Source organism: Symphalangus syndactylus, chromosome 9 (assembly GCF_028878055.3).
Source record: "Symphalangus syndactylus isolate Jambi chromosome 9, NHGRI_mSymSyn1-v2.1_pri, whole genome shotgun sequence".
NCBI lineage: Eukaryota > Metazoa > Chordata > Mammalia > Primates > Hylobatidae > Symphalangus > Symphalangus syndactylus.
Window position 1 is genome coordinate 63,707,489 of NC_072431.2, and position 12,325 is coordinate 63,719,813.

At 53.4% G+C, this 12,325-nt stretch overlaps 1 protein-coding gene across 1 annotated transcript in view; it reads left to right on the top strand.

Annotated features, from left to right (window-relative positions):
- The window catches only part of LOC129490681 (ephrin type-B receptor 4-like), a 79,647-nt gene that overhangs the window by 61,333 nt on the left and 5,989 nt on the right, over positions 1-12,325 (top strand). Inside the window, 9 exon segments of the mRNA XM_063646335.1 lie at positions 54-118; positions 559-639; positions 642-671; positions 772-1,019; positions 6,158-6,373; positions 7,167-7,316; positions 10,527-10,722; positions 11,399-11,646; positions 11,740-11,904. Of these exon segments, the coding sequence (XP_063502405.1) occupies positions 54-118; positions 559-639; positions 642-671; positions 772-1,019; positions 6,158-6,373; positions 7,167-7,316; positions 10,527-10,722; positions 11,399-11,646; positions 11,740-11,904 (1,399 nt within the window).

Below are 12,325 nucleotides of genomic sequence, written 5' to 3' on the forward strand. Positions count from 1 at the left end.
TCATAAAGATGTGTGACTCAGTTTACCTTTTGCTCCTTTCCCATTGGCTACAGGAAGCAGAGCAACGGGAGAGAAACAGAATATTCAGACAAACATGGACAGTATCTCATCGGGCACGGTGGGTTGCCCTAATTTGATGGAAATAGGGGCTTGGGGCCGGGTGCGGTGGCTCCTATCTATAATCCCAGCACTTTGGGAGGCAGAGGTGGGCAGATCACTTGAGGTCAGGAGTTTGAGACCAGCCTGGCCAACGTGTTGAAACTCCATCTCTATAAAAAATACAACAGTTAGCCAGGCATGGTGGTGGACACCTGTAATCCCAGCTACTCAGGCGGCTGAGGCAGGAGAATCACTTTAACCCGGGAGGCGGAGATTTCAGTGAGCCAAGATCGCATTACTGCACTCCAGACCTGGGTGACAGAGCGAGACTCCATCTCAGGAAAAAAAAAAAAAACAAAAACCACGGAGATAGGGGCTTGGGGCCAAGAGCTATGAGCCGAGCCTCCGAGTCCAGTGGGAGTTAATTCCTGGCTGACAGGACCCTGCCTGATTTTTCAGATACTAAGGTCTACATCGACCCCTTCACTTATGAAGACCCTAATGAGGCTGTGAGAGAATTTGCAAAAGAGATCAATGTCTCCTCGTCAAGACTGAAGGGGAGATTGGTGCAGGTGAGAGCGGAAGGCTTCCCAGGCACCTGGGAACAAAGCGGGGGTGGGCAGGGCCACACCGGGGTGGGAGAGCTGATGACCTCCGCATCCTTATTTGAAGGTGAGTTTGGCGAGGTGTGCCGGGGGCGGCTCAAGGCCTCGGGGAAGAAGGAGAGCTGTGTGGCAATCAAGACCCTGAAGGGTGGCTACATGGAGCCGTAGCGGCGCGAGTTCCTGAGCGAGGCCTCCATCGTGGGCCAGTTCGAACACCCCAATATCATCTGCCTGGAGGGCGTGGTCACCAACAGCATGCCCGTCATGATTCTCACAGAGTTCATGGAGAACGGCGCCCTGGACTCCTTCCTGCGGGTGAGCACCCTCCCTGGCTTCTGCGGCCACCCGGAGTTCCCACTTACACCCAGAGGCCACTTGGGTTAAGAAGCCAGGACAGACAGTGGGTCCCAGGTCACCTCCTCCAGCCTTTTCCTCTTGGGCTAAGCCCTGGTCCTCTGCCTTTTTTTTTTTTTTTTAAGACAGAGCCTCGTTCTGTCGCCCAGGCTGGAGTGCGGTGGCGCGATCTTGGCTCATTGCCGTCTCCACCTCCAGGGTCCAAGCGATTCTCCTGCCTCAGTCTCCCAAGTAACTGGTACTATAGGCGTGCACCACCATGCCGACTAATTTTTGTATTTATAGTAGACACAGGATTTCACCATGTAGGCCAGGCTGGTATCAAACTCCTGACCTCAAGTGATCTCAGCCTCCCATAGTGCTAGTATTACAGGTGTGGGGCACCACGCCCGGCCAGCCCTCTGCCTTTAATTTTCCCTCTGGGAAAGGCTGGGCTCCTGGGACCTTCTTTTCCCACTGCCCCATACAGCTGAAGGTTGTCATTCCTTCTTTTTTTTAATTTTAATTTAATTTAATTTTTTTTTTTTTTCGAGATGGGGTTTCACTCTTGTTGCCCAGGCTGGAGTGCAATGGCACGATCTCGGCTCACTGCAACCTCCGCCTCCCAGGTTCAAGTGATTCTCCTGCCTCAGCCTCCCCAGTAGCTGGGATTATAGGCATGTGCCACCACACCTGGCTAATTTTGTATTTTTAGTAGAGACGGGGTTTTTCTATGTTTGTCAGGCTGGTCTCGAACTCCCGACCTCGGATGATCCACCCGCCTCGGCCTCCCAAAGTGCTGGGATTACAGGCGTGAGCCACCACGCCCGGCCAATTTTTTTTTTTTTTTTTTTTTAAGACAGGGTCTCACTCTGTCGTCCAGGCTGGAGTGCAGTGGTGCATTCATAGCTCACTGCAGCGTTGACCTCCTGGACTCAAGTGGTCCTCCCGCCTCAGTCTCCTGAGTAGCTAGAACTACACTCATGTACCACCATGCTCAGCAAACTTTAAAATTTTTTTGTAGAGACAGGATCTCGATAGGTTGCCCAGGCTGGTCTGAAACTCCTGGCCTCAAGCGAGCCTCCCCCCTCAGCCTCCCACAGCACTGGGATTACAGGCATGAGCCACTGTGCCTGGCTTGTCATTCCTTCTTTTGACAAATATTTACTGAGTGCTTTCTATGCACCGGTCATCCTCCCAGTTCCCGGGAATAAAGCTACGCACACGGCAAACTGGATTTCTGCTCCTGGGGAGCAGACGGTCTAATGGGGCAGGGGGACTGAAAATTAGCAAGTAAATAGATGGGCTTTTTTAAAAAGTACACAAATCATTTCAAATGTGAAAAAAAGCAAACGGGGTCCTTCATGCAACTGGCTAGAGAGGAAAGGGAACTGCTTACTTGATTTGGTCACTTTACCAGATTTTACTGACTTTTTTTTTTTTTTAACTTTATTAGGCTTTTTTTTTTTTTTTTCTTGAGACGGAGTCTCCGTCTGTCACCCAGACTGGAGTGCAATGGTGCGTTCTTGGCTCACCGCAACATCCACCTCCTGGGTTCAAGTGATTCTCCTGCCTCAGCCTCCCAAGTAGCTTGGAATTACAGGCATGCACCACCATACCCGGTTGATGTTCGTATTTTTAGTAGAGATGGGGTTTCATCATGTTGCCCAGGGTGGTCTTGAACTCCTGGGCTCAAGTGATCCACCTATCTCGGCCCCTCAAAGTGCTGGGATTACAGACATGAGCCACCATGCCTGGCCTAGGCATCTTTTTAAAAAAATCAAAACATTTTCCTATGTAGCAAAATAACATTGCATTGAACAGAATTATAGCGATTCCCTAGCGTCATTGAATACCCAGTTGATTTTCACATTTCTCTAGTTGTTCCAAAAATGTCCTTCACTGCTGCTTTATTCCAACCAGGATCCAGTTCAGGACCGGGCTTTGTGCCTGGTTATTATATATTTTTTATTTGTTTATTTATTTTAGAAACAAAGTCTCGCCCTGTCGCCCAGTTTAGAGTGCAGTGATGCAATCACAGCTCACTGCAGCGTCCAAACTCCTTAGCTCAGGTGATCCTCCTGCCTCAGCCTCCTGGGTAGCTGGAACTACAGGTGCATGGCTAATTTTTAAATTTTTTGTGGAGATGGGGTCTCGCCATGTTGCCCAGGCTGGTCTCAAGCTCCTGGACTCAAGCGATCCTCCCTCCTTAACCTCCCAAAGTGCTGCGATTACAGGCATGAGCCACCACGCCTGCTGATTATTATATTTTCGAGCCTTTCTAAGTCTTGAGCAGTTCCTTATGATGACACTGACACACTGAAGGGTTGGGTCCCTTGTCCACCGAATGTCTTGTTTTCTAGATTTATGAAATTCTTCTTGTGGGATCATTTAGCTTGTCTCTCTGTATTTCCTGTAAGAGAAGCTCTTATCTGATGTGGGGTTTTTTTGGTTTTGTTTGTTTGTTTTTTGAGATGGAGTCCTGCTGTCGCCCATGCTGGAGTGCAATGGCATGATCTCGGCTCACTGCAACCTCCGCCTCCTGGGTTCTAGAGATTCTTCTGCCTCAGCCTCCTGACTAGCTGGGACTACAGGCGAGTGCCACCATGCCCAGCTAATTTTTTGTATTTTTAGTAGAGACAGGGTTTCACCATATTGGCCAGGATGGTCTTGAACTTCTGACCTCGTGATCTGCCGACCACCTCGGCCTCCCAAAGTGCTGGGATTACAGGCATGAGCCACCATGCCTGGCTAATTTTTGTATTTTTAGTAGAGACAGGGCTTCGCCATGTTGGCCAGGCTGATCTGAAACCCCTGACCTCAAGCCATTCACCCTCCTTGGCCTCCCAAAGTGCTGGGATTAAACGTGTGAACCACCGTGCCTGGTCGAAGAGACAGAAAGGGTCTTAAAGGCGCAGTGGCACACACCTGTAATCCCAGCACTTGGGGAAGCCGAGGCTGGTGGATCACTCGAGGCCAGGAATTAGAGATCACCCTGGGCAACATGGTGAAACCCCGTCTCTACAAAAAAATACAAAAATGTGCAGAGCCTGATGGCGCGTATCTGTAGTCCCAGCTACTTGGGAGGCTGAGGCGGGAGGATCACTCGAGCCTGGGAGATCGAGGCTGTAGTGAGTCGTCATTGCACTACTGCATTCCAGCCTGGGCGATCCCATCTCTTAAAAAGAGAGAGAGATGGGAAGGCCAGCACAGGTGAACCTGGTGAACAGAGGAGAGATGGTAGACTCTGCATTGGGCAGTGTGACGGGAACCCGCTGGAGGGCTTTGGCAGGAGAGTAGTTTAAGAGGATCCCGGCTGGGCACGGTGGCTCACACCTGTAATCCCAGCACTTTGGGAGGCTGAGGCAGGTGGATCACTTGAGGTCAGGAGTTCAAGACCAGCCTGGCCAACATGGTGAAACCCTGTCTCTACTAAAAATACAAAAATTAGCCAGGCATGGTGGTGCACCCCTGTAATCCCAGCTACTCAGGAGACTAAGACAGGAGAATTCCTTCAACTCAGGAGGCGGAGGTTGCAGTGAGCCCAGATAACACCACTTTACTCCAGCCTGGGCAGTAGAGCGAGACTCCATCTCAAAATAAATAAATAAATAAAAAGACCTCTTTGCTGGGTGCTGGGGAGCAAGAGCAGGAGCTGGGAGAGGCCTGCAGCAGAAGCCTGTTGCCAGCATCCAGGCCGTGGGGTGAAGGGAAGGGTTTGGATTTGGGACATGTCTTGGAAGCATCACCACCAGAACTTGCTGATGGATTGGAAGTGGCTGATGAGGGAGAAAAGGGGGTCACAGGAAACTCTGAGGTCTATTCCCTGACCATCTGGCAAGTGGTAGTGTTGCCACGAACTGAGCGGGGAGTAGGGCAGGTGCAGATCTGGAGGATGGATTCAAAATTCAGTTTTTGGACTCTATGTCCCTGGTTCTGTAGGGCTGCAGATGGTCTCCCAAATCTTAGCTGAACTCAGAAGATAGGATTTGTTTACTGTCTGTGACTTGTTGGTTTCCCTGGTGAGAGCGAACTCTTCAAAGGTCAAGGTTGGGCTTCAGACCTTGGTTTTTGCACTGATCGTTGGTCATACTGCAGTTCTTCACTGTTCTCTTGCAAATCCACACACAGGTAGTCCAAGAGGGCTGAGCAGTTTTGTGGTTGGATCAGCACCAGTGTATCTCCACCTGTAGACAGGTCGCTCAGGTGACTCATGCCTGTAATCCCAGCACCTTGGGAGGCCAAGGTGGGAAGATCGCTTGAGGCCAGGAGTTGGAGACAAGCCTGGGAAACACAGACCCCATCTCTACCAAAAAACCCCTTTGTTTTAATTAGCCAGGTGCAGTGGTGTGCACCTGTAGTCCCAGCTACTAAGGAGGCTGAGGCAGAAGGATCGTTTGAGCCTAGGAGTTTAAGGCTGCGGTGAACCATGATCGTGCCACTGCACTCCAACCTGGGGGAAAGAAAGAGACCTTGTCTCTAAAAAACTAAAAACAGAAAAGCATTTGTTGAGTATTTCCTGGGTATAAAGCAGTGTACCAGGTTAAATGGAAGGGAAAGTTGAAATAATTTTTCAAATTATAATCTGATTGGGAGAGACCAAATGCTTACCATTGAAACAGGAACCATTGTAAGCAATGTGTTGTGATACTGTAGCAAGAGCTGAGAAAACTTGGGAAAAGAGAAAGGAGGAAGGCTCACCTGAGGGAGTTGGGGGGCTTGCCCTACAGGTGAGTTGCGAGGTGGGTCTGGAAGCGACAGATACAGTTTAGGAAGTGGACGGGAGGCTGGGTGCAGTGACTCAACACCTGTAATCCCAGTGCTTTGGGAGACCCAGGCAGAAGGATCGCTTCAGGCCAGGAGTGGGCAACATAATGGGAACCTATCTCTACTAAAAATTAAAAAATTATCCAGGCATAGTGGCACATGCCTATTGTTCCAGCTACTCGGGAGGCTCGCCTGAGCCCTGGAGGTTGAGGCTGCAGTGAGCTATGATGGCACCACTACACTACAGCCTGGGCGACAGAACAAGACCCTGTCTCTAAAAAAAAAGATGTGGATGGGAGGGGGAATGGTGGGTGGGCTGTCCTCACCAAGCCCCCACCCCATCTGCTCTCCAGCTAAATGACGGACAGTTCAGGGTCATCCAGCTCGTGGGCATGCTGGGGGGCATCGCCTCGGGCATGCAGTACCTTGCCGAGATGAACTACGTCCACCGAGACCTGGCTGCTCGCAACATCCTAGTCAACAGCAACCTCGTCTGCAAAGTGTCTGACTTTGGCCTTTCCCGTTTCCTGGAGGAGAACTCTTCCGATCCCACCTACACGAGCTCCCTGGTAATGCTGGGGACCAGGGGTGTGAGCTTCTTAGGGCTGGGTCGGGAGGGCAGGTTGGAAAGGCGGGAGGCTGAGGGTTTGGCAGCCCTGCTCCAGGGAGAGGATACAGGAGCAGGCTGTGGGTGGGGGGACAGTCAGCTCCAGGAAGCTGACTTCCAGATGTCTAGGAAAGTAACAGTTGGATAACCTGGGCAACATAGCAAGACCCCATCTCTACAAAAAAATTAAAAAATTAGCCAGGCACAGTGGCATGCATGTAGTCCCAGCTACTTGGGAGGTTGAGGCAGGAGGATTGCTTAAGCCCAGGAGTTGGAGGCTGCAGTGAGCTATGAATATGCCACTGTACTGCGGCCTGGGCGACAGAGCAAGACCCTGTCTCAAAAGAAAGAACAGTGGCCAGGTGTGGTGGCTCACGCCTGTAAATCCAGCACTTTGGGAGGCTGAGGCAGGAGGATCGTCTGAGGTCAGGAGTTCAAGACCAGCCTGGCCAACATGGGAAACCCTGTCGCTACTAAAAATACAAAATCAGCTGAGGGTGGTGGTACACGCCTGTAATCCGAGCTACTCGGGAGGCTGAGGTGGGAGAACCAGTTGAACCTGGGAGGCGGAGTTTCAGTGAGCCAAGATCACGCCACTGCACTCCAACCTGGGCAAACAGAGTTGGCGAGTAGGATGCTTGGGGCCTGAGCTAGGGGAAAAAAGCAGAGGCAGGTGGGGGACTGGGGGGCAGTGTGCTGGATCTGGTGAGTCCTTCAGTGAGTCCCCCAGCTCACCTTTTCTCCTCCTCCTGCAGGGAGGAAAGATTCCCATCCGATGGACCGCCCCGGAGGCCATTGCCTTCCGGAAGTTCACTTCCGCCAGTGATGCCTGGAGTTATGGGATTGTAATGTGGGAGGTGATGTCATTTGGGGAGAGGCCATACTGGGACATGAGCAATCAGGACGTAAGTGTCCCGTGGTCATACCAGGCTTTCCTCGGGTGTTCTCTCACCTGGGATTTGGGGTGAAGGGTGGGCTCCCAGAGAGTCATCACTGCTGGGTTCTTGAGACCATGGAGATGACAAAAAGGAGAATTGATCTTTATATCAAAGAGTTGAGATACAGGGCCAGGCCTGGTGGCTCACGCCTGTAATCCCAGCACTGTGGGAGGTTGAGGAGGGAGGATCACTTGAACTCAGGATCTCAAGACCAGCCTGGGCAACATAGCCGGATCCTACCTCTACAAAAAAATTTTTTTTGTTGTTGTTGTTTGTTTGTTTGTTTTTATTTTTTGCATACAAAAACAATAAACATTTTCTAAAAATACATACAAACAAAAAAGATGCGTATCAAACATATTAGGAAGGTTGCACATGGGAAGTCGGGGAATAGAAATGGGGGGTGGGAGTTAAAATAAATGAGAGAGGGACTTTATATGGATCAGTGATAATAACTCAATCCTCTATTTGACAAAGAAGAGGGAGAAGGAAGACGAAGAAAAAGAAAGTGGGATAAAGGATCAGAAAGGGAGGAAAATAGGAAAAATTAGAGTATGACTCCAGGGTAGACCTGTTTTGTTGTCACTGAGTTGGTTGGTTGGTTTGTCTGTTGTATTCTTCATGTTTCGCCAAGTTGGCCAGACTGGTCTTGAACTCCTAGCCCGAAGTGATCAACCCGCCTCGCCCCCCAGAGTGCCGGGACCACAGGCGTGAGCCACCACGTCCAGCCCCCACATTGCTTCTGGCCTCCGTGGTAGACCTCCCAGACGGAGCGGCCAGGCAGAGGAGCTCCTCACTTCTACCCAGACACGGGGCGGCCGGGCAGAGGAGCTCCTCACTTCCCAGACGGGGCGGCCAGGCAGAGACACTCCTCACTTCTTCCCAGACGATAGGTGGCCGGGCAGAGGCGCTCCTCACTTCCCAGACGATGGGTGGCCGGGCAGAGGCACTCCTCACTTCCCAGATGGGGCAGCCGGGCAGAGGCACTCCTCACTTCCCAGACGATGGGTGGCGGGGCAGAGGTGCTCCTCACCTCCCAGACGATGGGTGGCCGGGCAGAGGCGCTCCTCACCTCCCAGACGATGGGTGGCCGGGCAGAGGCGCTCCTCACTTCTTCCCGGACGGGGCGGCCAGGCAGAGGCGCTCCTCACTTCTTCCCGGACGGGGCGGCCGGGCAGAGGCGCTCCTCACTTCTTCCCGGACGGGGCGCCCGGGCAGAGGAGCTCCTGACTTCTTTCCGGACAGGGCGCCGGGCAGAGGCGCTCCTCACTTCTTTTTTTTTTTTTTTTTTTTTTTTTTTTTTTTTTTTGAGACGGAGTCTTTCTCTGTCCCCCAGGCTGGAGTGCGGTGGCGCGATCTCGGCTCACCGCAACCTCCACCTCCTGGGTTCACGCCATTCTCCTGCCTCAGCCTCCCGAGTACCTGGGACCACAGGCGCCCGCCAGCACGCCCGGCTAATTTTTTTGTATTTTTTAGTAGAGACGGGGTTTCACCGTGTTAGCCAGGATGGTCTCGATCTCCTGACCTCGTGATCCACCCGCCTCGGCCTCCCAAAGTGCTGGGATTACAGGCTTGAGCCACCGCGCCCGGCCTGGCGCTCCTCACTTCTTCCCGGACGGGGCGGCCGGGCAGAGGCGCTCCTCACTTCTTCCCGGACGGGGCGGCCGGGCAGAGGCGCTCCTCACTTCTTCCCGGACGGGGCGGCCGGGCAGAGGCGCTCCTCACTTCTTCCCGGACGGGGCGGCCGGGCAGAGGCGCTCCTCACTTCTTCCCGGACGGGGCGGCCGGGCAGAGGCGCTCCTCACTTCTTCCCGGACGGGGCGCCCGGGCAGAGGCGCTCCTCACTTCTTCCCAGACAGGCGGCCGGGCAGAGGCGCTCCTCACCTCCCAGACGATGGGTGGCCGGGCAGAGGCGCTGCTCACTTCCCAGACGATGGGTGGCCGGGCAGAGGCACTCCTCACTTCCCAGACGGGGCGGCCGGGCAGAGGCGCTCCTCACTTCCCAGACGGGGCGGCTGGGCAGAGGTGCTCCTCACTTCCCAGACGGTGGGTGGCCGGGCAGAGGCGCTCCTCACTTCCCAGACGATGGGTGGCCGGGCAGAGGCGCTCCTCACCTCCCAGATGGGGCGGCCGGGCAGAGGCGCTCCTCGCTTCTTCCCGGATGGGGCGGCCGGGCAGAGGCGCTCCTCACTTCTTCCCGGACGGGGCGCCCGGGCAGAGGCGCTCCTCATTTCTTCCCGGACGGGGCGGCCGGGCAGAGGCGCTCCTCACTTCCCAGACGGGGCAGCCGGGCAGAGGCGCTCCTCACTTCTTCCCGGACGGGGCGGCCGGGCAGAGGCGCTCCTCACTTCTTCCCGGACGGGGACAGGGTTCTTGAGACCATGGAGATGACAAAAAGGAGAATTGATCTTTATATCAAAGAGTTGAGATACAGGGCCAGGCCTGGTGGCTCACGCCTGTAATCCCAGCACTGTGGGAGGTTGAGGAGGGAGGATCACTTGAACTCAGGATCTCAAGACCAGCCTGGGCAACATAGCCGGATCCTACCTCTACAAAAAATTTTTAAAAAGAGTTGGGGACCGGGCGCTATGTCTCATGCCTGTAATCCTAGCACTTTGGGAGGCCGAGGTGGGCAGATCACCTGAGGTCAGGAGTTAAGACCAGCCTGGCCAACATGGTGAAACCCCATCCCTAAAAAAATACAAAAACTTAGCCGAGCGTGATGGCGGGTGCCTGTAATCCCAGCTACTCGGGAGGCTGAGACAGGATAATCGCTTGAACCCAGGAACAGAGGTTGCAGTGAGCTGAGATCACGCCATTGCATTCCAGCCTAGGCAACTGAGCGAGACTATCTTAATAAATAAATAAATAAATAAATACATACATACATACATACATACATACATAAAAGAGTTGGATACAGCATATTTGGGTCGCAGAAGGATACAGAGATGGAGGGCAGGGTTGGGAGGTAACATGTCTGTATCATAGCCAAGAGCTGCTGGGGCCTCCAGCCACAGAGAGCTTCAACTCCGGCTAGGAGGATTCCTGGATCTGTTAGTTTTTGGGGGGCTGTGCCTCCTATCCTACCATCTTCCAAGTCACCATTTCCTGGGCCTGTTAGCATCTTTGCTTTTCCTAGACAGCCTCACCCAGAGCTTCTTCCCCTCTTTCCAGGTGATCAATGCCATTGAACAGGACTACCGGCTGCCCCCGCCCCCAGACTGTCCCACCTCCCTCCACCAGCTCATGCTGGTCTGTTGGCAGAAAGACCGGAATGCCTGGCCCCGCTTCCCCCAGGTGGTCAGCGCCCTGGACAAGATGATCCGGAACCCCGCCAGCCTCAAAATCGTGCCACTGCCCGCCAGCCTGGGTAACAGAACAAGACCCTGTCTCTGAAAAAAAATTTTTTTTAATTAGTTGAATAGGGTACTTCATGCCTCCAGAGGTAGGAGGATGGCTTGAGCCCAGGAGTTTGAGGCTGCAGTGAGCTATGACCATGCCACTGCATTCCAGCCTGGGTGACAAAGAGAGACCATGTCTCAAACAAGAAAAAAAAAATACTTCCTCCAAAGAATCATGTCCCCCTCCACCCATAAACCTCATGCCTCCTAGCCCTGGCTTCGGGGTTTTGTTTTGTTTTTTGTTTTGTTTTTTTTTTGTTTTTTTTGATGCAGTGTCTCTGTTGCCCAGGCTGGAGTGCAGTGGCGCAATCTCGGCTCACTGCAACCTCCGTCTCCCTGGTTCAAGCGATTCTCCTGCCTCAGCCTTCCAAGTAGCTGAGATTACAGGCACATGTCACCACACCCTAATTTTTTTGTATTTTTTTTAGTAGAGACGGGGTTTTACCATGTCAGGCAGGCTGGTATCAAACCAGCCCACCTTGGCCTCCCAAAGTGCTGGGATTACAGGCATGAGCCCCTGCGCACAGCCGGACCTGGGTTCTTGACTCTTTTCTGGAAGGCAGGGAGAACCCAGGACTAGTTTCCCAGGGACCCTGTACCTGCCAGAGGAGTGTCATAGCCCAGCTGTTCTTTCTGTCCTCCTAGGTATGGGAGTGTGTCAGCTCTCAGGGGAGTCCCACTACGTGAGCTTTGATGGTAGTAACCATTCTACCCCAGACGCCTGCACTCATGTCCTGGTGAAAGTGTGCCACCCCGCCATGGCCTTGCCCTTCTTCAAGATCAGTGCCAAGCATGAGAAGGAGGAAGGTGGAACTGAGGCTTTCCGCCTTCACGAGGTCTACATTGACATCTGCGATGCCCAGGTCACCCTGCAGAAGGGCCACCGTGTGCTGGTGAGCTGGGTGTGGTGACCGGGGCTGGGAGGGAGCGCTGGGGAGGGGACTCTGGTCCCTGCTCCTACTCACCGTCACTGTCCTCCTGTTTAGATCAACAGCAAACAGGTCATCCTCCCCGCGATCTCCCAGATCCCTGGGGTCAGTGTCAAATCCAGCAGCATCTACACTATTGTTAACATCAAGATCGGGGTGCAAGTCAAGTTTGACGGGAATCGTCTCTTAGAGATTGAAATCCCCACAACCTACTATGGAAAGGTGAGGAAAACATCTGGCTCTCCTCACTGGGGAGGCAGCCCCAGGAGATTGGTGGCTGGCAGGGATGGGGGGCAGTGTTCACATCGTGCCTGCCCAAAGAGGCCACTCCTCAGGATGGAGCAGGGCAGTGGAGGAGTGCGCCTTTCGGTGTAGGATGGACAAGAGTGTTTCCAGGAAAAACCATTCTGCCCGGGCGTGGTGGCTCACGCCTCTAATCTCAGCAATCTGGGAGGCCGAGGCAGGTGGGTCACTGAGGTCAGGAGGTCGAGACCAGCCTGGCCAACACGGTGAAACCCCGTCTCTATTAAAAAAAAAAAAAAAAAAAATTAGCTGGGGGTAGTGGTGCACACCTGTAATCCCAGCTGCTTGGGAAGCTGAGGCAGGAGAGTCACTTGAACCCGGGAGGCGGATAGTGAAGTGA